The sequence below is a fragment of the Brachypodium distachyon genome, chromosome 4 (genome assembly GCF_000005505.3).
Source record: "Brachypodium distachyon strain Bd21 chromosome 4, Brachypodium_distachyon_v3.0, whole genome shotgun sequence".
Taxonomy (NCBI): domain Eukaryota; kingdom Viridiplantae; phylum Streptophyta; class Magnoliopsida; order Poales; family Poaceae; genus Brachypodium; species Brachypodium distachyon.
In genome coordinates, this window is record NC_016134.3 from 14606235 (window position 1) to 14628333 (window position 22099).

At 45.4% G+C, this 22099-nt stretch overlaps 1 protein-coding gene and 1 pseudogene across 8 annotated transcripts; one reads left to right on the forward strand and one right to left on the reverse strand.

The window, feature by feature from the left end:
- Nucleotides 1–35: 35 nt before the first annotated feature.
- LOC100837104 lies at nucleotides 36–20683 on the reverse strand. 8 transcript variants are annotated; one of them, XM_024463357.1, is made up of 2 exons: nucleotides 18642–20680; nucleotides 36–443 (listed from the first exon to the last, which is right to left on the reverse strand). In XM_024463357.1, exons 1-2 carry the CDS (start codon nucleotides 19235–19237, stop codon nucleotides 401–403), a joined length of 639 nt encoding a protein of 212 aa, XP_024319125.1. In that variant the 5' UTR covers nucleotides 19238–20680; the 3' UTR covers nucleotides 36–400. The 8 variants fall into 8 exon arrangements, with proteins under 8 accessions (XP_024319125.1, XP_024319127.1, XP_024319124.1 ...); XM_024463359.1 differs by lacking the exon at nucleotides 36–443 and adding an exon at nucleotides 5777–5813 and having other exon boundaries at nucleotides 18642–20678; XM_024463356.1 differs by lacking the exon at nucleotides 36–443 and adding an exon at nucleotides 6044–6149 and having other exon boundaries at nucleotides 18642–20683.
- On the forward strand, nucleotides 12476–14497 carry LOC100836794 (annotated as a pseudogene).
- Nucleotides 20684–22099: the final 1416 nt, after the last annotated feature.

Below are 22099 nucleotides of genomic sequence, written 5' to 3' on the forward strand. Positions count from 1 at the left end.
CAGACAGGGAAGATCATCATAGGTTGGAGATACACTTGGTTCGAATTGTTTCAGCAATTGAGGGATATATTCTGGACTATTGATAGAGATGTGATGCACCTCCTGTTGTCGCTCTCGCAACCAGTCAGCCATACCAGTTATGAACAACGGTATACCTCCAGATCTCCTCAAAATTTCATCACATACCTGCTTCCAATTTTCTGGTGGGCAACCATCCTCGAAGCCAAAGGCTTTTTTTGCAAAGAAGCTGTTCTGAATCTACCTCATTCAGAGGCTTAACCTCGTACACAAGACCATCTGAACAATACGAGCAACACTGCTGAGCTAGGCTTCTGATCTGTGTTGTGATCACTATCGGACTGCCCGAACTATTACGAGGAAAAGCCTCCTTGAGAATATCCTAATCCAATTCTTTCCATATGTCATCAATTACAACAAGGTACCTGTTAGCGAAGAATAAAAAAGCAGATAAGTAAACATACTCTCGAAACTGCATATGATTTTTATTTTTTTGCGGGCAATCGAAACTGCATATGATGATCACCAGATTACTCGATATGGATACAAAGTGCAGACTGGCCAGCCAAAAACCGGAGTCTGGTTTATAAAGGGCAAAAATCACATAAAACCAATGGTGTTGTCCCACCAATCTCTTACACTCTAATTCCCCCTTTGTACTCTCTCCGTCACATATTAAGTGATTTTTTAGAACATGTATCTTTGATTAATATGTGACGAGGGAGTATAAGACAGCATGAAGATTAGTTGAATAAGGAGTCAGGGAGGCAATATAACAAATCATCGGAATGGTGTACACCCTATTCTTCAGAACTAACGTCATCACACGACGTAGGCAAGGTCGGCCTACTGTGCCCTTCACTCTACTACAGAACTCGTCATTCCTGCACGAACACCACTAATGCACACAGACAAAGCGTTAGCCATAACAGTCACCGCTCACGAGCCATATGCGGCGGCAGTGGTGGAGTCGTATTTCGGCGCGGTGGAGATCTTCCGGCAGTGGCGGTGGTGGAGTCGGAGTTCGCCGCGGTGGTGGAAACCGGCCCTGGCATCCTTTACGACCATGCTTGACACGAACATGTTCTGGCGGCGATGGTGGTGGAGTCAGTGGTGAAAGACTGGCGTCGGCCTTTACGACCACGCTTCACACCAGACCGGTGCCGCGTCATCTTCCTCATCTCTGCACGAATGTACTCATCTTCCCATGACGTGGATCCCGTTCTCATTCTCTTCGAAATTGGGCTTTCTTTGTCGAGCTCCCTCTGATCCGCCTCGATGGAGGAGCACTCGTAGGAGTTACCCGACCATGTTGCCATATCTTTGGTACAGGATGCACAAGAATGATCTCATGGAATATATGGGCATAGAGTTGCGTGTGAACACGAAACAATATGGAAACCCAAATGGCGCGCGTGAACAGTGTATATTCAAACACGAAATAGAAAACCTCTCACGATTCTTACTCCTAAAACGTAAGAAGTGACAAGCACATTACTGACGTTTACTCGCAAGAACCGTCAGAGAACCGTGTCCCAGGTGTATCAAGTGGGCCCATAACTCTCTGACCCTTCATGCGGAAAAAGCGTCAGAAGGGATGCATTGGAATCTATAAGGTTTCACGGGCGCCACACAAATACGAATCGTGTTCACCGTGTTCACATTTTAATGGGGTAGAGGAGGAGGTGCAGAGCTATGGCGAAGCCTCTTTATCCGGTCCATCGCCTCCTCAGTTCCATCCCCACCCATGCCTCGGCTATAAGAGCCGCCGGATGGAGGCACATCCGCACATCTCCATGGTTTGTGAGCTGCGCTGCCGGCAACTCTTGTGCATCCGCTTTCTCCGCTGGTAAAGATGCAACCTCCACTTGCTCCAACTAGTGTGCCACCTACAACGCACCGTTGGCTTGGCCCCGAGCGTCTGCGACGCCTTTGGCCCAACAAGCTGCCGCTGTCGTCGTCATTTCGTCCGACGAAGAAATGCTGGAGAAGCTGCATCACCGGATTTGGAGTCGTCGCAAGCCTCACGAGAAGGAAGAATGACAGAATGCCGACCACTATCGATGATGCCGTCCGCCTCTGCACCGCCTCCGAAGCCACCCACCGGCAATTGAGAAGGTAGAATGCCGGCCACCGCTGCTATGTCCTCAGCGTGTCCTCCTTCTCCTCCACCGCCTTAACCAGCGTTGCCTGGACTCCATTATTGCAACGAACGACATAGCATGATGTTCACCGTGCCGTCGAGGTCTACTTTATGCTAAATAAAGTTAGTTTCATTAGATTTTGCTTGGGTGCAATGCAATGTATGCTAGATCTTGAATGGAACATGTATGGTCGATGTTAATTGGAAACATGTAATGCATGTTCGATCTTGTATTTCAATCTTTCTGTGTAATTAATCCAATTGATATTTTGAGTGAATTCCATTTTTACCCTATATTTTCTGGTTTGTGACACAAATTATTCCATTTAGTGAAATTTCCGCAATTTTAACCCATTTAGTAAAACTTGTGCCACTGTTTACCCTATTTATTTATTTTTCCATTTTTTTTGCAAGGAATAGGGGTGTTTTATTTTTCAAGAATGCAAGAAATAGGGTTGTTTTATTAGATAGGAATAATGTTCTTACAATCCAGAGGGAGGAGCTCGTCAATGATCGGAGGAGACTCCAGCTGCAAAACCGCTGCGTCTACACCTCCTTTTGTTATTCACTAATGACAAACGAGAATTAAGCACAATCTACCGGGGTGGACCGCGATGTGGAGCGGCGACTGCTTCTTTGTTGTGAACGCGTGGTCACGGCTGCCGGCTGGGCTTGGCTGCGAGCAGCTTGAGCGCCATGGTGGTCCTGCCGTGCCGCACAGTCTCATGCAAAGCACCCTCTAGCTGCACGTAATAGCCGCATGTACAAGGTCAAACAAATCAATTTCAAATTCTGGAATGGAAGCAAGGAAGCCGCTCTGTCCAGTGTCTGGCACCACTTCTCTCTTTAACCTTCTTCCGCTTGATCGATCTGTGAAGGCGCTCCTCTATTCCTCTCCATGATAAAGGTATAAGAGCCCAGCGTTGCACAAGGAGGCTACACCCCACTGCACCTGGTGGCACGTGGTGGCAAGGTGGACACAACGAAGCTCCTCATCGGCCGCGCCAGCGTCTGGTGGCGGCGTATCACCGCGCCCACTGCGCCTAAGGGCAACTCCACCAGGCCGACCCAGATGGGCCGGATCGGTCCGTTCGGACTGAAACGGACGAAACGCGCACCTAGCGGGGCGACACATTTGCGCCCCCGCCCGTTTTTCGGTCTGTTGAGACGCATTAGTGCCCAAATCTGGTCCGGTTGGTCCGCGCAGTCAAACCCCCTCGCTTCCTTGTCCACACCCGTCAGCCACGTAGCGGCCCTTGTCGCGGTCATATGAAATGGGGACCGCGTCGTCCCTATCGGTCCCCATTCCCCACTCCACGCCCCACTCGACGCCACTTCACCGAAACCCTAAGTCTCATCAATGGCGCCCAAGCCCTTCTGGAGGAAGACGAAGAATGACGCCGAGGCGTCGTCCTCTGTATTGCCGGCTGCGCCGTGCCCGAGTGCACCGCCAGCAGTGCGCTTCCACGACCTGGGCGGCGCTACATCAACGTCGCCATGGTGCAGGACTACTGGGAGCGGGCCATTGGCGCCGCTCACCGGCCACGCGGGTGGCACCTGAGCTCGGAACGGGTTCCGGTGCCACCGACGCCGCTCACCGGCCACGCTCGCGTCGCGAAAATCATGCGGCGGCGATCGATGCTGACGGCCGAGGAGCGGCACCTCGACATGTACATGCCGGAGTCGCTGTACGGGGACCAATGTTTCCGGTGCGAGCACGAGCTCCGATGTGACGGAGTCAACATCGGCGAGGCGCCTCTCGCTGCCGTCAAGCAGGAGAGGAGGTGGTGGAGGAGATGGTGCGAAAGACGTAGGAGGACCCCGTCCTCGACAAGCTAGCCCTATGTCCAGAGCTCGGGCTGGCGCTGCATTTCAGCGCCCGAGATGCCCCTCCCTCCGCTCTCGCCGGCGCTCCCGACGCCGCTCTGCACCATCGTGGGTGCATGTGAAGGAGGAGGACGAGGACGAGGACGACAACGTGTGTGAGTGGGAGGACGAGTCCTGGTCGCCGTGGCAAGGGCAGGAGCAGCCGGAGGAGGATGCCGAGATAGCGGACCAGGACTGGTCTCCTCCGCCGGAGTGCTGGACGACGTTGCCGCCCCCAGTGATTGTCCGAGACTCCGAATTGGAGTAGTGTAGATCGTAGTATAGCAGTACTACTTTAAATATTTTGTGCATTAGTTTTAGATTTGCATATATAAACTTTCATCTATGAATGCAAATCTTGTATTTTTTCTAACTAATTTTGCGTCGGCCCGTTGGGCGCACTGCCCGACCCAAGGTCGAATGCCGGACAAGGCCCATTTTCTGTCCAGTTGGTGATCCAAAAGGACCGAAACGGACACAAATTTTGGGTCGCGACGCTGGAGTTGCCCACCAGCTCTCCCAAGAGCGTCACGCAGAGCCCTTTGTTTTTTACAGTAGCAGAGGGCCTCTGTTTTGTGCCCAAAAGGCCGGGCAGTGCAGCATGGCAGGAAATTAGATGAGATAAAAAGTGGCAATAGTTTCATTAAATAGGGTAAAATTGTGAAAAATTCGTTAAATAGAGTAAGTTGCGTCACAAACCAGAAAGTTAGGGGTAAGAAAAAAAGAATTTACTCTAATATTTTTCATGTTTTACCATGATCACCACTTTGTCACAACAGTCAGCGGTGACAAATTTTTTGGACCGCAAGCTTACACCTCTGATGCGTCCTAGCGAAGAAAGAGTCAAGAGAACCGCACGTGTCGTAGCAAAAGTCACGTTTGACACTTCTTATGGCACAACGTGTAAGAAGTAACCTATGTTCTCTGGCTCGGATATCGTTCCTCTGATGCTTCGTGGCTGAGTCAGGGCATGCACAAGGTTGATAAAGGCAGTTTTTTTTACGTGTTCCACGTCTCATTTAGAGAAGACAAGAAAATATATTGTACAATAAGTCATTTTTTATTGACTTATCTTATAATTATTGGTTAGATAAATTAAATTAAATAAATAAATGTTAAGAAAAAGTGAAATCTAGTACAATAAAAAATTTGTTTTTTTTTGCCTTATCATTCTTGTGAAGAGATAATCTCTTAATTAAGAGAAGGCTTGTGTCTTTCTTAATTTCTCTCTCTTCCAAATCAGATTTTATCTTATATGACATCGGTAAGAAAAGGCTAACGTCACCCTGTTGTGCACAATTGTGCACAGTGCACGCCCTTACTACTTACACTTTACCGGCACTTTCCATATTTGTCAACAGGGAGAGTTTTAGACACGTCAGAAAATAGATGTTCACTTTGAAAAAGAAATATAGATGTTCTGTAGTGGTGATAATTATGATTTCACCATATAAACCAAATCTTAACGTAGTTATTCTTCGTCTAATACACCTTATATTAAAAAATGGGGGGACTAGCATGTTCAAAGTTTATTCCGTGTTCTTAAAGATATTTAAAATGCAAAATAAATAAATTAAGACGCGCTGCCAACGCAAACACTAGTGCTAGTACGTACAGATAAAGATACGGAATTACTGCAGTACCTCTTTTCTTGGAGGCATTGGTTGATGTCGTGAGCCAGCTTCATGTTTACGGGAAACCTTGACGGAGGAATCCCATCTTCCAGAGTGGTGATTTGGGATCCCTCAGCCACTGCCTCTGATGCTAATGCTGCTGGCTCGTCGATCTGCAAGAGGATATGCTTGAGAAGCTCTTTTATATCAGGTTTACGGGACACCTTAACCGTCGCGCAGCACTGAAAGTAGTTTCTTGCTTCATTTTGTTGGAGTTGGCGGTAGATCTCCATGGCAAGAGCTGCCTTCCCAACCCCAGCAGGACCAACCATGGAGATGACTTTCAGATCAGTCTTCATGTCGGGCTTCATGTCTGCCTTCCGGTTGGCCACCATAAACCACCGGAGTTGCTTATTTCTTAGGGCGGCTTGGATGCCAACGAGAAAGGTATCGCCTCTCTCGGCCGTGTAGGAGCTAGACGTCCTTGAGTTACCATCGCCATCATCATCCTGCAGAAGATGCTTGTACCTCAAGTGTGATTCGGCGAGCCAGTATACATATAGCATGAAGAATCCGGGACGTGGTATGGGCTTGTTGATGTTCAGACATGAGGTACGTTGCTGGATTCTATCGAGGCATCTCCCGATTAAATCAGGCGATCGATATCGCAAGGAGTATCCCGGATGTGGTTGGGGCTCGGCTCTGTCCAGGGATGAGGTACGTTGCCATCTCCTTATTAATCTAGCCAATCGATATCGCAAGGAGTATCCGGAAGTTGCCATCTCCTGATTGATCTAGCCAATCGATATCGCAAGGAGTATCCTGGTATTGGAAGTCTCATGTCGAAATGAGTTTGGGGCTCAATGGACTCGATTATGCTCTCAGGAAAGAGAAGCCTAAGCCTCCAACTCCTAGAGTTGCTGGGTACGATGAACTTTTGAAAACTTATGAAATAAAGTTGGAGAAGTGGGACAATTCAAATCATGTCGTCTTTCTTGTTATGAAAACTTCAATCTCCCCTGATGTCATCGGGGCTCTCCCCGACAAGGGCACTGCTAAAGAATTTCTTAAAGCAGTTGAAGAACAATTCAAAAGTTCGGAAAAAGGTATATTCTCGAGAGCTTCTTGGCAAGCTTCTTGAGAAGTATGTGATTGAAGGAAATGTAAAAGGCCATATCTTGAGGATGGTGAATGCAACTTCGAAGCTTAAAGCTTTGGAGTTTGTCCTTAATGAAAATATCCTAAGCCTCTTGATATTAGAGTCTCTCCCTCCAGAATTTGATCAGTTTAAGATCAATTACAATTCCCTGAAAGAAAAATGGACGCTCGCGGAGATGACTCCTCGAGTTGTTGAGGAAGAACAGAGGATCATGAAACAGACAAAGGACCAGGCTTTTCATGTTGGCTTTTTCAAGAGAAAGCATGACGGCCAGGCATCTTCCTCAAAGGTCCCAAAGAAGCAATTCATCCACAATGATACTCGGGCTGCTCCAAAGGGCAAGGGCAGGCTACCGGCACCTCTGCTGGAGATGTAAAGAATACTTGCCATTTTTGCAAGGAGATAGGCCATTTCCGGAAAAATTGCCCTGGATTTCTCAAGTGGATGATGAAAAGAGGTAATGATGAAGTTACTTTCGTTGATGAATCATTGTATGTTGGTTTTTCTCGAAATACATGGTGGATTGACTCAGGTGCAACCGTTCATGTTGCAAACTCCTTGTAGGGATTAAGTTTGATCCGCACCATAAAGGCAAGAACAAGAAGCATTAAATTCGTCAATGGGAAGGAAGCCGATGTTGAAGCCGTGGGGACTCTCACATTGGAGCTGCACACCGGCTTTCATCTACATTTGAATAATGTCCTTTACGTATCTACATTGAGTAGGAATTTAATTTCAGTTTCTTGCTTAGACGATATTTCTATTGCATGTTTGTTTGGAAATCAATGATGCGTTATCAAACATCGTAATAATGACGTTGGCCTCGGTGTCAGACGAGACAAATTATATATGTTAATGCTTAATTCTTTGGTTGATGTTTTAAATGTGAGTGATGTTAATGTTTTGAAGGATGAATGTAATGCTGAGAAGAAATGAAAAAACACAAGTACTTCTTCGAAATTGTGGCATCATCGCTTAGGCCATATTTCGAGGGGGAGAATGGAACGTCTTATTAAAATTGAAATACTTCTCCCATTAGACTTCTCAGATGCAGACAAGTGTATTGACTGCATTAAAGGAAAATATGCAAAAACGATTAAGAAGGGAGCTACAAGAGCCTCACGGGTCCTCGAATTAATTCATACTAACATATGCGGATCCTTGAATATTAAGTATGTAGATGGTTTTGATTCATTCATCACGTTCACGAACGATTTTTCCCGTTACGGATATATTTACCCCATACGCGAACGATCTGAAGCTTTGGACAAATTTAAGATATTTAAAGCCGAAGTTGAAAATCAATTGAATGAAAAGATCAAAGTTGTACGTTCTGATCGTGGAGGAGAATATTATGGAAGGCACGCTCCTTATGGGCAAATTCTATGACCTTTTGCAAATTTTTTAGCTGAAAATGGGATTGTTGCCCAATATTCAATGCCTGGTGAACCTCAGCAAAATGGTGTGGCTGAGCGTCGCAATCGCACACTCATGGATATGGTGCGAAGTATGCTCAGTCATGCAAGTTTGCCAGTTAGCCTATGGATGGAGGCCCTAAAGACAGCTGCGCACATATTAAATCTCGGTCCAACAAAGTCAGCACCGAACACACCTTATGAGACGTGGACGGGAAAGAAGCCAAGTTTAAACTATTTGCGTGTGTGGGGCTGCCCTGCAGAAGCAAGATTTTTCAATCCACAACTTAAGAAATTAGATCCAAAAACGATAAGTTGCCATTTTATTGGATACCCTCATAGGGGAAAGGGATACCGTTTTTATTGTCCGGGTCACTCCACTAAATTTGTGGAGACCCGACAAGCAGTATTTTTTTTGAGGATAATGAAGTCACGGAAATAAGGGAAATTAATCTTGAGGAGAAACGGGTATGTGTCCCGTCCCCGGCCATCCAAGAGATTTATTTCCCAATACGAATTATTAACGTGACACGGAATGTTGAACCTGAGGTTCGTCGCTCAGGCGCTCAACCAAATGGAGATCCTAAAACAGAAGACGATCCCCAGCCAACTGGAGACGAAGAAAATGAGGATCCTCAACCAGAAAATGATCCTCCACCATCACCTCTTGTGAGGAGATCACAGCGTGAAAGAAAGAAGGCCATCCCAGATGATTATGTCACTTTTATGAGTGAGGATATAAATGATGTTGGAAAGGTGAAGGACCCATCCTCATATAAGGAAGCGATCAAAAGCAAAAACTCGTCTAAGTGAGTAACTGCCATGGAGGACGAGTTGAAATCGTCGAAAGCTAAAAGGGTAGGCTGCAAGTGGGTCTACAAAACTAAATATGACTCCAAAGGGAATGTCGGAAGACATAAAGCAAGGCTTGTCGCAAAAGGGTTTACACAACGAGAGGGAATCGATTACAACGAGACTTTTTCTCCTGTGTCATCCAAGGATTCTTTTAGAATCGTTATGGCATTAGTGGATCATTATGATCTAGAGCTACATCAAATGGACGTTAAAATGGCATTCCTAAATGGCGATTTAAATGAAGATGTATACATGACTCAACCATAAGGTTTTGTAATGAAAGGGAAAGAACATTTAGCATGTCGTCTAAAGAAGTCGATTTATGGCTTGACGCAAGCTTCAAGACAATGGTACCTCAAGTTCGATGAAGTGATCCGAACTTTTGGTTTTACGGAAAATGTTGTGGACAACTGCATATACGTCAAATTTAAAGGTAGTCGCTTCACAATTTTAGTCCTATATGTGGATGACATATTGTTGGCATGTAGCGATAAGGATATGCTATATGAAACCAAGAATTTTCTGTCATCTAATTTCGATAAGAAAGATCTCGGTGAAGCCTCATATGTCCTTGGTATTGAGATTCATCGAGATAGGTCTAAATGCACATTGGGACTATCACAGAAAGCATACTTTGAGAGGGTACTAAAGAAATACAATATGCACAAGTGCTCCTCCTCACCTGCTCCTGTAGTCAAGGGCCATAAGTTTGGGACATTTCAATGCCCCAGAAACCAAATTGAAGCTGATCAAACGAAGCATGTTCCTTACGCTTCAGTTGTCGGAAGCATTATGTATGCACAAGTATGTACACGCCCTGACTTATTTTATGTTACCAAGATGCTTGGCAGATACCAATCGAATCCAGGACCAGACCACTGGAAGGCCGCAAAGAAAGTCTTGCGTTATATGCAAGGTACTAAAGATTACCGAAAATCTGATAACCTGGAAGTTGTTGGTTATTCAGATGCTGATTTTGCCGGGTGTGTGGATAGTAAAAAATTCACGTCAGGTTATATATTCACACTCGCTGGGAGCCATATCGTGGAAAAGCTCCAAGCAAACTTTGACTGCTTCATCTCCGATGCAAGCAGAATTTGTAGCATGTTATGAGACCACTGGGCAGGCTGTATGGCTAAAGAATTTTATTCCCGGAGTTAAAGTGGTAGACAACATTTCTAAACCACTGGTGTTGTACTGCGATAATGAACCCGCAGTTTTCTATACGAGTAACAACAGGTCAAGTGCTGCTGCCAAGCACATTGACATAAAGTATCATGTTGTGAAAGATAAAATCCAGGATCAAACCATTGATGTCAGGCATATCAGCACTACTCATATGCTTGCGGATCCGCTAACCAAGGGCTTACCACCCAGTATTTTTCGTGATCATGTTGCCGGCATGGGAATACTGGAAGCCGAATGATCCTGGAAATTTAAGGGACCAATAAAAAGAACCACTCCCAATAAAAAAAATGTTATCTTTTGAAACCGGCTGCTATATTATAAGTATTGAGTTTCAAAGATATTTTATTGGTCATTGTAACACCTTACTTTAGTACGACATTCTTGTGGAAAAGGACGAATGTAAATAAGTCTAACGATCAAGGGGGAGAATGTTGGTTGATCTCGGCTTTGACCGAAACAGACGCACAGGGGAAGGCCCACGAACCAACGTTCGTGAGCCTTATCCTAAACTGATCGCGCCCTGATCGGGGGCGGTAACCAACTCTTGGTTCTGGCCCCCTGTCACACAACGCCATATAAAAAGGGGATTAGCCGGCCCTCTCACTACGACCTAATTCTCGTTAGATCTCGTCTAATCCCAATAGAAACAAGTCCACCCCACCGATCTGGGAGGCGCTGGAGTGCTCGGGAAGGCCACGAACTACGACGTCCTCTCCCGTCATCGGCCAGTGCCGATACGAGTCCTTCGTCTACTTTGGCTACTTCCACGACAATGGCGTCCTCTTCCATCGCGCGTATGATTGAATCTCCTTAATCCCTCTTCTGTTAGTGCTCTAATTAATTGCCAGTGCATGTTTAGGCTTAGCCTAATGAATCTTAAGTTCTAACACGGTAAATTATTCCTGGACTCCAAGATTTCTGGCTCCCTGCCAAAGAATTTAGGAGTTGTAAACATGTTCGGTTCTGAACTCCAGATTCAGAATCATGTTCTGTTTTCTGTCCTCTGCGAGCTGGCCCATCTCCTGTACACTCTCCGTTATGCTCTGCATTTGCGGCTGATTGCATAGAACAACAATCTTATCTGTTTTTGACTCTCCACAGAATCATTCATCAGCTGTTCCAGTTTTACATAGAACAGGAGTACCTGCAAAAATCATTCCAACAATTACAGTTTCAGCTGATTGCAGTTGCAACCTACAATTATAGTTTCCCTTGATGGAACGTCCCATTGTCACACATCCCACTGCTGAATGCTGCACGATACAAGGTGCGGTGCGGCCCAACCCAATTACAACTTTCCCTAAAGTTTCCTAGCTCCTTGGTTCCCGGCATCTGACCGAAACCAGTTTGGGCCAACAATGCTTATTCGGCTAGCTAGTACATACCACCGCCATAAATGGTTTTGGTTTCTTCTTCTGAAACTAGCGGTGCCAGCCGACTGCGCGAATCAGTCCAAAGTCCAAACTCCATAGCGTGAATCTAGCATGAACAATCGGCCATTGCGTTGCGTTGCCCACCGTGGGATGGCCGGACCGCGCGCAGATCCCACGAGATTCTTTCCAACTGTTTCTTGATCCAGGCGGCCGGGAGGAAGGAATACTGCCAAGGGAGGAGATCGACCGATGGCGACGACGTCATTCAAGTCTGAGTGGGGGCCGGCCATTTGCATGGTTCTGATCGAGCTGTTCACGACGGGGCAGATGCTGCTCACCAAGGTCGTCGTCGACGCCGGCCTCTTCGTCTTCGCCCTCCTCACCTACCGCTTCTTCCTCGGCGCCGCCTTGGTCGTCCCCTTGGCCATCATCTTCGAGCCGTCAGTACACACAACAAGCTTTACTCTAGACTCTACTCAGTCAAATCTTCGAAAATCACACTAATAGGTTCGCCATTTAGCGGCGGTAATTAAGCTTTTTCTGCTTTCGATTTTATATTTTTCTCATTGAGAATGCATATGTATATATGAAACCCCGATGCATAAACCACGCACCGAGTACTAGCAGATAACCATGGTTGCAATTGCTAGTCGGCGACAAGGGTGGTGGGAATGGTTGCCCTCTGTCTGCCTTTATTTGCCACTATATCCATTTCTTTGCATGTTGTATGGCTGAAGCAGCTTCCTTTCGCTTTCCTTGTGGTGACATGGAATCATGTTTCCTTTGTGGAGAAGTGAGATTCCTAGCTATGCACGACACCGTTCTCATGAATATTGAATGCCACACACATAACTGTCAGTTAGAGAGGAGCCAGCAGCACCATAAAACTCTGCATGTTCGTTAAGTTTCTGCTTCTCTCCAGTCCAATGTCCACTGTTCCATTAGTGAGGCATGTGGAACTCCTCAAACCTCAAGGAATGGTTGCCAGTTTTATTCATGGTGATGATCCAATTTTTCAACGTTGGAGTTCTGTTGCTCGTCAAGGTGGTGGCTGATGACGGGTCATCCATGTGGAACATCCTCACATACCGCTTCTTCCTTGGAGCATTGTTGGCCGTCCCCTTGGCCATATTTTATGAGAAGTTGGCTCCTACACCCGTCACCAACTATTTCAACTACTTTTGTTCGATGGATTGTATTTTTAAAAAAATTATTATTTCGCAAAGGTGTGATAGATAGTAAAGGTTTTGAAGATTTTTTTGGAGAATTTCACAAACAAATATCATTTTTCCAGCAGCTTGATTTGGAACTTTTGGTTGCTTCACCTTCTTACTATCTGCTTTTTTTTTCTTAATTAATGCAACAAGGTTAACTAGTTAGCAGTTTTTGAGGATGCCATTTTCATTTTCGTTGATACAAGATTAGTCTAAACACTATTTGATCTGCTTATAGATGGCGGGGTTGATGTATATATGATTGCTCTAATGTAGAGGGAAGTTGAAGGAGCTCACACTGAAGGCATTCATATGGATGTTTATCAGTGCACTTGTAGGGTGAGCTCTTTTCTTTCAGTCCTCTGCTTTTCAAGTCCGTTTTTAAAGTACTCTGCTTCTCAAATCTGTTCATCAACATTTTCAAGCACTTCAGCTTATCAACTACAAAGTTTGCCCTCTCTTTACCAAATTTGACGTAGTTATGACTTGCAGGTTCACAATTCCTGGATTGTACTACATTGGCCTGGGGGACACATCTCCAGGCTACGCAATCAATTTTTTACAACATCATACCAATCGCGACATTCATCCTCGCAGTTCTCTGCAGGTAAAGAAGAGATGAGAAAGATAATCTTAATGCCGATCCCGGGAAAAAGATCCTCTAACTTTTCAAATTCTGACCAAGGATCTGTGAACTGCAACTGTTAATTTAATTTCAGGAAGGAGCCACTGAACATTTTGAGCCTGGTGGGGAACATCAAGGTGATTGGAACCCTGGTCTGTGTTGGGGGAACGCTGATCATTAGCCTGTACAAGGGCAAGGTGCTACACCTTTGGCCCGTCAACATAATCGGGTACCACCCCAAGCAAGGTAGCGGCGGCGCATTTGGGCATCACCTACCCTTCGATGTTCTGTGCTGTATCAGTCATCTTCAAAACTATCCTAGATTCTCTTCTCCTTGGCCATGACCTTTCTGTTGGAAGGTATATATGCTTAACTATTCTGCAGTTGTTTTTAAGGAACTCTGCAGTTTTCTTTGCATGAATGAGTTGAGATTGTGTTTTTTTCAAACTGAACACCATTAATAGGAGGTATATCATTTCTAAAGAAATGCCACACAGTTTTAGTTTTTTTTGCAAATAATACATTTCTCTTCTTGTATGGATTCAGCATTCTTGGCATGATTATGATCCTTGCTGGGCTCTACCTTTTCCTCTGGGGAAAAAGAAAAGAATTGATGCTTAAGGATGAAGAAAAACCCAAGGGAAACGTGCAGTCTCAGGGTGGAGATGACCAGATAAACAAAGAAGTAGCATCCAACGTGTGAATGCCCCTTCTTATCATGAAACGTAGAGGGGCATATTGTCGTTACTGCTGTGATGTTAGTGTAAATATAATAAGTTATGTGCCTCATTAAAATTCTATTTATATGGTTTCATATTTCAAAAGAAAAAAGAAGTGTAGGTAAGGTGATTGCATTTAAGTTTCCCCTCTCAGTTTAGTTTACATAAATTTCCCCTCATCCCACATTAGAGCTGGCCTTGAGATGGTCCCTATTCTTTGCACTACGAATTCCTCCAAATGAAATCATTGTATATGGACTAGCAAAACTAGTTTTTGCTACTCAAATTTACACATGCTTCATTGTTAACCATGCCTATTTTTAGGATTTCAACTCAATTGGTGGTTATATAATGGACTAGAAAAACTCATGAACATGTTTCTAAACAGAATTTACGTTATATGGCCGCGGTAATTGAAATTCATGGTTTTTTTTAACAATGGGCCTCCCCATCGATTTCTATTAGAGAAACCGCCAACCGAGTTTACACAGCAAGAGTATCAAACAGGAAACAAAACAGAAAAGTCTACCAGAGTTATTAAAATGCCTTAAACCGGAGAGCAAACTTGACAAAGCAAACATAACTCCAATAAAAGAGAGGCCAACCACCCAAGGGGTGGTATGCTTCAGCAACAAAACGTTAACCCATGATCCGCCTGCTAAGTGGCGCCCAGCCATTTCTCCCAGCGTATGCTTCTGCAACCACCTGTTTGATCTTTCTGCAGCATTGCCCAATAGGAGATGTTATTACAGAGGTTGTATATAAGCACAACAGGATCATTTGGGAAGCGCTGTCGGAAGCAAGCATCGTTTCTGGTTTTCCACACAGTCCACGGAATCGCTGTAGCGCCACAGAGCACCAGCTTCCTGTGTTGTAGGGAAGGAGGAGACCCATACTCCAAACAGATCAGCAACATCTGTTGGTGGAGAAAACAACCCAAGGGCACAAGTGACCACCCGCCAGACACATTTTGCAACAGTGCACTGGAACATAAGGTGATCGACAGTCTCCTTCTCGGCACAGAAGTGACATTGGTCATTTCCTGTCCAGCCCCTACGAAGGAGGTTGTCCTTAGTGAGAATGCTATTTCTGATGGTCAACCACTAGCTTAACAGTCACATGTTTGGTGAAAGTAATATGATATAGTCTGGAAAATCTGGCAACCAGAGAGCACTCTCCCAACCACACATCTTCCCAGAACTGAGTTTTTGCACCATTCCCAACTATCCTTCTTGTGAACTGCTGAAAGATCAAATTAACTCCCATCAGCCCCTGCCAGAAATGAGATTCTCCAGCCCTTCTCCAATTCTTAGACAAAACATGTTTCTGCAAATATTTCCTATACAACAATCTCTGCCATACTCCATCTGAGTTTTCCAATTTCCACAGCCACTTGCACAGTAGACTTTGATTCACGGAAGCTAGGTCCAGAATCCCCAGGCCACCACTATCCTTTGGTAAACACACACTAGGCCAATTTACTAGGTGATACTTCCTTTTATCTTGTGTTTCTTGCCATAACAGTCTTGCTCTGAAATAATCCAATCTTTTAAGCACACCTTTAGGTGCCTCCAAAAAGGAGAGCATATCTAGGGGGACAGTACTGAGACAGGCATTTGTGAGAACAACCCTTCCACCAATGGACAGAATGTTCCCTTTCCAGCCTGCCAGCTTCTTCTCCACCTTTTCTTCAATGGGCTTCCACCGTGCATTGCTCAGTCTTTTTACATCTACAGGGATGCCCAAATACTTGATAGGGAAGGAGCCCACACCACAGGTGAAAATCTCACTGTAAGCCACCTGCCTCTCCATAGCCCCCCCCAAACAAAACAGCTCACTCTTATGGAAATTGATTTTGAGGCCAGAAATCTGTTCAAACACACATAATATGAATTTGAGATTTCTGGCATTAACTAGGTTGTCTTCCAATAAGAATATGGTGTCATCAACATACTGTAGTATAGCTAAACCCCCATCCACCAAGTGTGGGACCAAACCAGTTCTGATCCCCTGTTGTTGTGCTTTCTTTATGAGCATGGCCAGCCCATCAGCCACCAAGTTAAACAAAAGAGGAGACAAAGGATCTCCCTGTCTAACTCCCTTAAAGGTAGAGAAATATGGGCCAATTTGGTCATTGACCTTGATTGCAACCCTCCCCCCTCTCACAGTTTTCATGATCCAATCACACCAAATATCTCCAAATCCTTTAGCCTGCATCATTTGATAAAGAAAGGGCCACTTTACTTTGTCATATGCTTTCTCAAAATCGATTTTGAGTAGCAAACCTGACATCTTTCTGTGATTGACCTCATGGACAGTTTCATGAAGAATAATTCCTTCCATTATGTATCTTTCCTTAATGAATGCGGTTTGGGATTCAGCAATCACCTTAGATACAATCTGTCCCAACCTATTTGCAAGCACTTTTGTCAGTATTTTGTAACTGACATTTAGCAAGCAAATTGGTCTAAACTTTGTATCACATTGGCATCAGGCACTTTTGGGATTAAGGAAATAATCCCATGATTAAGCCTTTCAATGTTGAGCTTACCAGCATGAAAAGCATCAAACAGCTCCTTCAAGTCTGTCTTAATTACTTCTCAAAATACCTGGTAAAACTCAGCAGGGAAGCCATCAGGCCCAGCAGCTTTATTATGTTTCATTCCAAACACAGCTGCATGTATTTCTTCCAAAGTAAACTCAGCAGTCAAGAAATCTCTATCATGTGATGAGATCTGATCACACTCAATCCGATCAATCTTTAGAGAAGTTACTTCAGGAGGGCCAAAAAGATTTTTATAGAAGCATGTCACATGCTCTATTAAGTTTTTGTCCCCCACAATCTCTTCTCCGTTATTCTGTATGAAAGAGAGATGATTTTTCTTCTTCCTTCCACTAGCTTTAATATGATAGTATTTGGTATTAGCATCTCCTTCCTTCAAATCTTTCTCTTTTGCCCTCTGCCTCCACTTGAGCTCTTCATCCCTTAAGAGTTTCTTAAGATCAGCATCAAGCACACTTCTAGTCTGCCTTTCAACCAAGGACAGAATAGTAGTCTCCTCTTTCTTATCCAAGTTATCAAGATGTACTAACACCTCTTTTTTCCTTCTCTTATACGTCCCTTCCACATTTAAATGCCAACCTTTCAGATGTCTTCTCAATCTCCTAGCTTTCTCCTGCCATTTATCCACATCATGCAAACAGTATGTAGCTGCTTGCCAACTCTGAATCACAATCTCCTTAAAACCATCTCTTTCTAACCAGCAATTCTCAAATCTGAAAGTATTGCAGAAAGGAGGCTCAACCCCAGTAGAAAGCTGCAGAGGAACATGATCAGACATGTCCCTGTTCAGAGCAGTCACAGTGGCTAAGGGGAATTGAAGTTCCCATTTTGTGCTAACAAAGAACCTGTCTAGCTTCTCAAAGGTTGGGTCCTCATGATTGTTTGCCCAGGTGTAGAGTCTACCATGAAGGGGGAGCTCTTTAAGGCCAGCAGTTTCAATAATGGAGTTGAAAATGTGGCTCCACCTTGGCAAGCTACAAGGTTTATTCTTCTCTGTGATTTTCCTAATGATATTAAAATCACCTCCAATCACAACAGGACCCTGACAACCATTGCACAGCCGTGCAAATTCAGTCAGAAAATTCTCTTTATCCTCCACTTGGGCAGGCCCATAGACCAGCACCAAATGCCAAGTTGCACCAAATCTTTTTTCTTTGAGCAGAACATCAATATAATGTCTGCCTAATTCTGAGTTAAGAATCTCAAACACATCAGAGTTTACCCCCAAAAGGAGACCACCTGATCTACCTGTGGGTGGCAACTGTTTCCACACAAAATCTCTAGATCCAGACACAGATCTGAACCAATTAGGCTGGATGTCCTGTGTCATTGTCTCTATCAGACCAATGAATTGACAACCAGCTTCCATAATCATTTCTCTCAGGAACCGTTGCTTATCAGGGCGTCCCAACCCCTGCAGTTCCAGAAGATACCAGACATAACTAGGTTTTAGATTTGGGAATCTACCCCTTCTCCTAGTTGGCTCAACCCTAAAAACAGGGGAGCACAACTTAACTATTTTCTTTCCAGCCCCCAACCTCTTGGATCTCCTAACATCCACATGATCCTTACTGAGGTCCTCAGTATCACTATCAGATAGGAGTTCCTCAATCTCTTCACTGATTAATTGGAATTGATTATCACATTTTGGTTCAGACATGGTTTTATCTAATTTACTTTCTCTAAACATGTCCATTCTAGCTTGTTCCAGGGATTTAATAACATCTATAAACCCTTCATCAGAATTACTAAAACTAATGACAAGCTTATCAGCTAACAAGAATAAATCAGCATTATCAGCATTCGACACAGTAGGAATGTAAGAATCAGCATAGACAATTTCAGATTTAACTGCTTTAAGAAAGGAAGGAGCAGAGACAGAGGCCATACCCAGTGTTGCCAGGAATAGTGTTCTTCTGTTCAGCTCTTTGCATGGCCAGCAGAGTTCTGTCAGCATCCTCCTGCCCTTTCAGCCGCTCACACTTCCTGGTTCCCTTGATCCTCCCCCCAGTTTTGTCAAGTGCCCCATTCACAGAGGAAATTGTTTCAGAGTCAGCCTTCCCTCCCTGAATAGCATCCACTTTAGCTTGGAAAGAATCTTGGGAGTCTGGCACTTCCTCATTCTGAGAGAAATGCACTCTCTCTTGGCTATTGTCAAGGACAAAAACCTCATCCTCGGCAGTCCCAGCACCAGCACCATGATCCACAGCCATTTTCTGATCTCCATCTTCTTGCATCTTACAAGCAATGAGAGCCTTCTTAACATCCACTGACACTGGGAGCTCTAGATCAGTCACACATTCATAAGTCTGTGCTGCACCTTGTTCCTTGACAGTCACATCAGTCACAGTGGCAGATGCCCCAACAGGAGCACTGCCTTGAGTTGCTGTTGCCTTCTGCGTTTTGTTGCTTCTATCTCCTTCTTGATCACCTTTAGGGTCTTGAACTGTAACTCTCTTCCCAGCCCCAGAGTCATCTCCCATCATATAGCCCCTTCACTTCAATCCTCTCCACAGAAAAGGACACATCAAACAGCATGGGAGGGATACCAAATTCTTTCACCTTGGGAATCTTTTGCACACTTTTCACATGAGCTTTAAACCTCACAATGCCCAACTCATGTAAGATCTTCATGTCCACTTCTTCCACTGCTCCAATCAGACTGCCAATCTCACAAATACCCTTGTAATGTTTCATGTCATTCGGCACTCCTTCAGCCCTTGCCCAAATAGTATGCATCCTGCCTTTAGGTTTGATCACCGATTCAGCCCTCAAAATTCTGATATAACTGTTAGAACCTCGCAGTTTGAAATCTTCAAATTCCACCAACATCCCCAAAGTCTCAGCAGAGGGGAAAGGGACCAGAAAGCCATTCCCCTGTTTAGTCACATTCCAGCGCCACTGCCATGGAAATTGAGAGGCCAGACCCTCCTGCAACATGGATGGATAGACATGTCCTTGCGTAACTTGGATTAAACCAAGCGTAGAAGTCTTGTCTTGCTGCTTCGGCACACGCGCATGTTGAGGCATGAAGAACCCAAGATCTGGGGATCCCAATCCCACAGTCTGCATCACAGGCTTTGCTTGAGTCGGCCAAACACATCTAGCTGTGACATGCATGTTCTTCTCACAAATCAGACAAAGCACTTCTACTTGACAATCCTTAGAACTGTGTCCCTCCTGATTGCACTTGAAGCAAACCAACGCCTTGGTTCCACCCCCAGAAGCCACAACAGACGATGTTACCTTCTCAGCAGGCGTCAACGTCGATTTTGCCGCCGCAGACGAGCCATCCCCAGCCTTCCGCCTCCACTCTTGATCCGAGTAGTACGAGGAGCCTCGTCCGCCCCCCGTGCCGGTCCTCATGGTAGGCGGTGGCCCGCGACCACCACCACCACCACCTCGCTCCTCAGGACGGCGAGGTCGCGCGTCCCGTCCCGACATCTTCTTCCGCCGAGTCGGTCTGTTCCTGCGTCGTCGCGGAACTGGGGTCAGCAACGCTTCCTTGTACGTCTTCCTGGCTCCGTCCTCCGCCGCCGCAAACCCAGATTTTAGACCATGAGGAGTCGCAGTCGCCGCCACCTCTTGCCCAGTATCTAGGGTTCCAAGCGATTGAATCGGGCGAGGTGAGGAGAGTGGGGAATTCCACCGATTCCCCACCCTATCAACCTGGTCGAGCCTAGAAGGAACAGTAACCGTGCGGTGCGGTGCGTGTCCACACATCAGCTCCCCAACTCGAAACTCCACCACCTCAGCAATGGAGGGATGAGCAGGGGGACGAAAGTGCGACGGACGAAAATGCATGGTTTTTTACAGAATTGGTAAAGATATGTGGAGAATTTGAATAGAATGGAACACGTCGGAGAATTAACCTAGCTGCCATGCATGCCTTCCTCGTAACACTTGAACAGTTGAACGCAGAGAATTCTGACAGCCCAAGGGCAACAATCGGTCGATATCCTGCTGCGGTAATTGAAATTCGTGGTTTTTCAAGGAACTGGTTAGAATGTGTTTATTCGAATCGAACTACTAACTCCTCAAATTGAAATCATACGGTGAGATTAATAACGTGAGGTCGGCACAAAGACGAATAAAATACACCCCAATAACAATGTGATGATTTTCAGGGAACACACGAAAAAAGGAGATAACACAATGAAATGAGAACATACAGGTTGCCAAAACAGTTAGCATCCTCAGAGCCGTCAAGGATGAGATCCTGGAAGCCGCCCGGCGCATCGTCATCAGAGTCAGAGCAATCAAAATGCGGGTCGGGGCCAAACAGCTCGAGGAAATCGGCCTTGCTCTTCTCGGCCATCCTCTGCTCGTACTCGTCGCCGTACTTGGCCGGGTCGACCCTGACGTAGCCGTAGCTAGGCCTCGTACTAGTGGCGGACCTGGGCCTGCTACTCCAGGAGCTTCAGCTCCTTCTGGAAGATGGAGTCGCAAGCTCTGTTCCACTCGTCGCTATCGAAGCCGCCCTCGTGGTCCACCTCCGGGGTCGTATCTGGGGAACCTGTCCTTCTTGCCGGTTGGAATATATGGACGGGCCGCGGGATGCGATGCGGCCCAAATGGAGCCTGGATCATCTTTTCGTGCTATGGAGATTTGGCCCGCCATGTCAGCCCCGTATGCACCGGCCCGCAACATCGAAACAATCTGCTTTGCTTTGTTTTATCTGGCCAATTCGCCACGTAAAGTTGCACGTTTTTCATCCCCGATATAGTGCGGTGCGGGACTCTAAAATTCATTTGACTTGAATGTAGCGAGCAACGCAGAGGCCTACGATTCTGAGAACCCAACAGCAGTAATGTGCGAATATCATTTCATTCCATGGGTCGGCCATGGTAATTCAAATTCATGATTTCTCATAGAATCGGTTAAGATATGTGGAGTATTTGAACAGAATGGAACAACAGAGAGTTAACATACGTGCCATGCCATCCTCTGTAACAACTGGACGCAGAGAAATCTCCCAGCCCAACAGCAATAATGGGTCGATATCCTGCCGTGGTAATTGAAATTCCCGATTTTTCAAAGAATTGGTTAGAACATGTGGTATCGAATGGAACTACTAACTCCCCAAATTGAAATCATATGGCGAGAAGGATACGTGAGAGTCTAAGACCATGACGAACAAAATACACGTAATTTTTTTTTGAGAAAATTTCACAAAACCACAATTCGTGCGGTTAGGGTTTCACAAAACCACGGTTGTTGCTAATAGTCGCAACGAATCACAATTATTCGAACAGGCTTTCTCACAAAACCCAAATCAGAGGGATTAAGACGTTTGATGATATTTCCGACAGCCCGGCCCACATGTCATATGCCACGTTGTCTGCTCA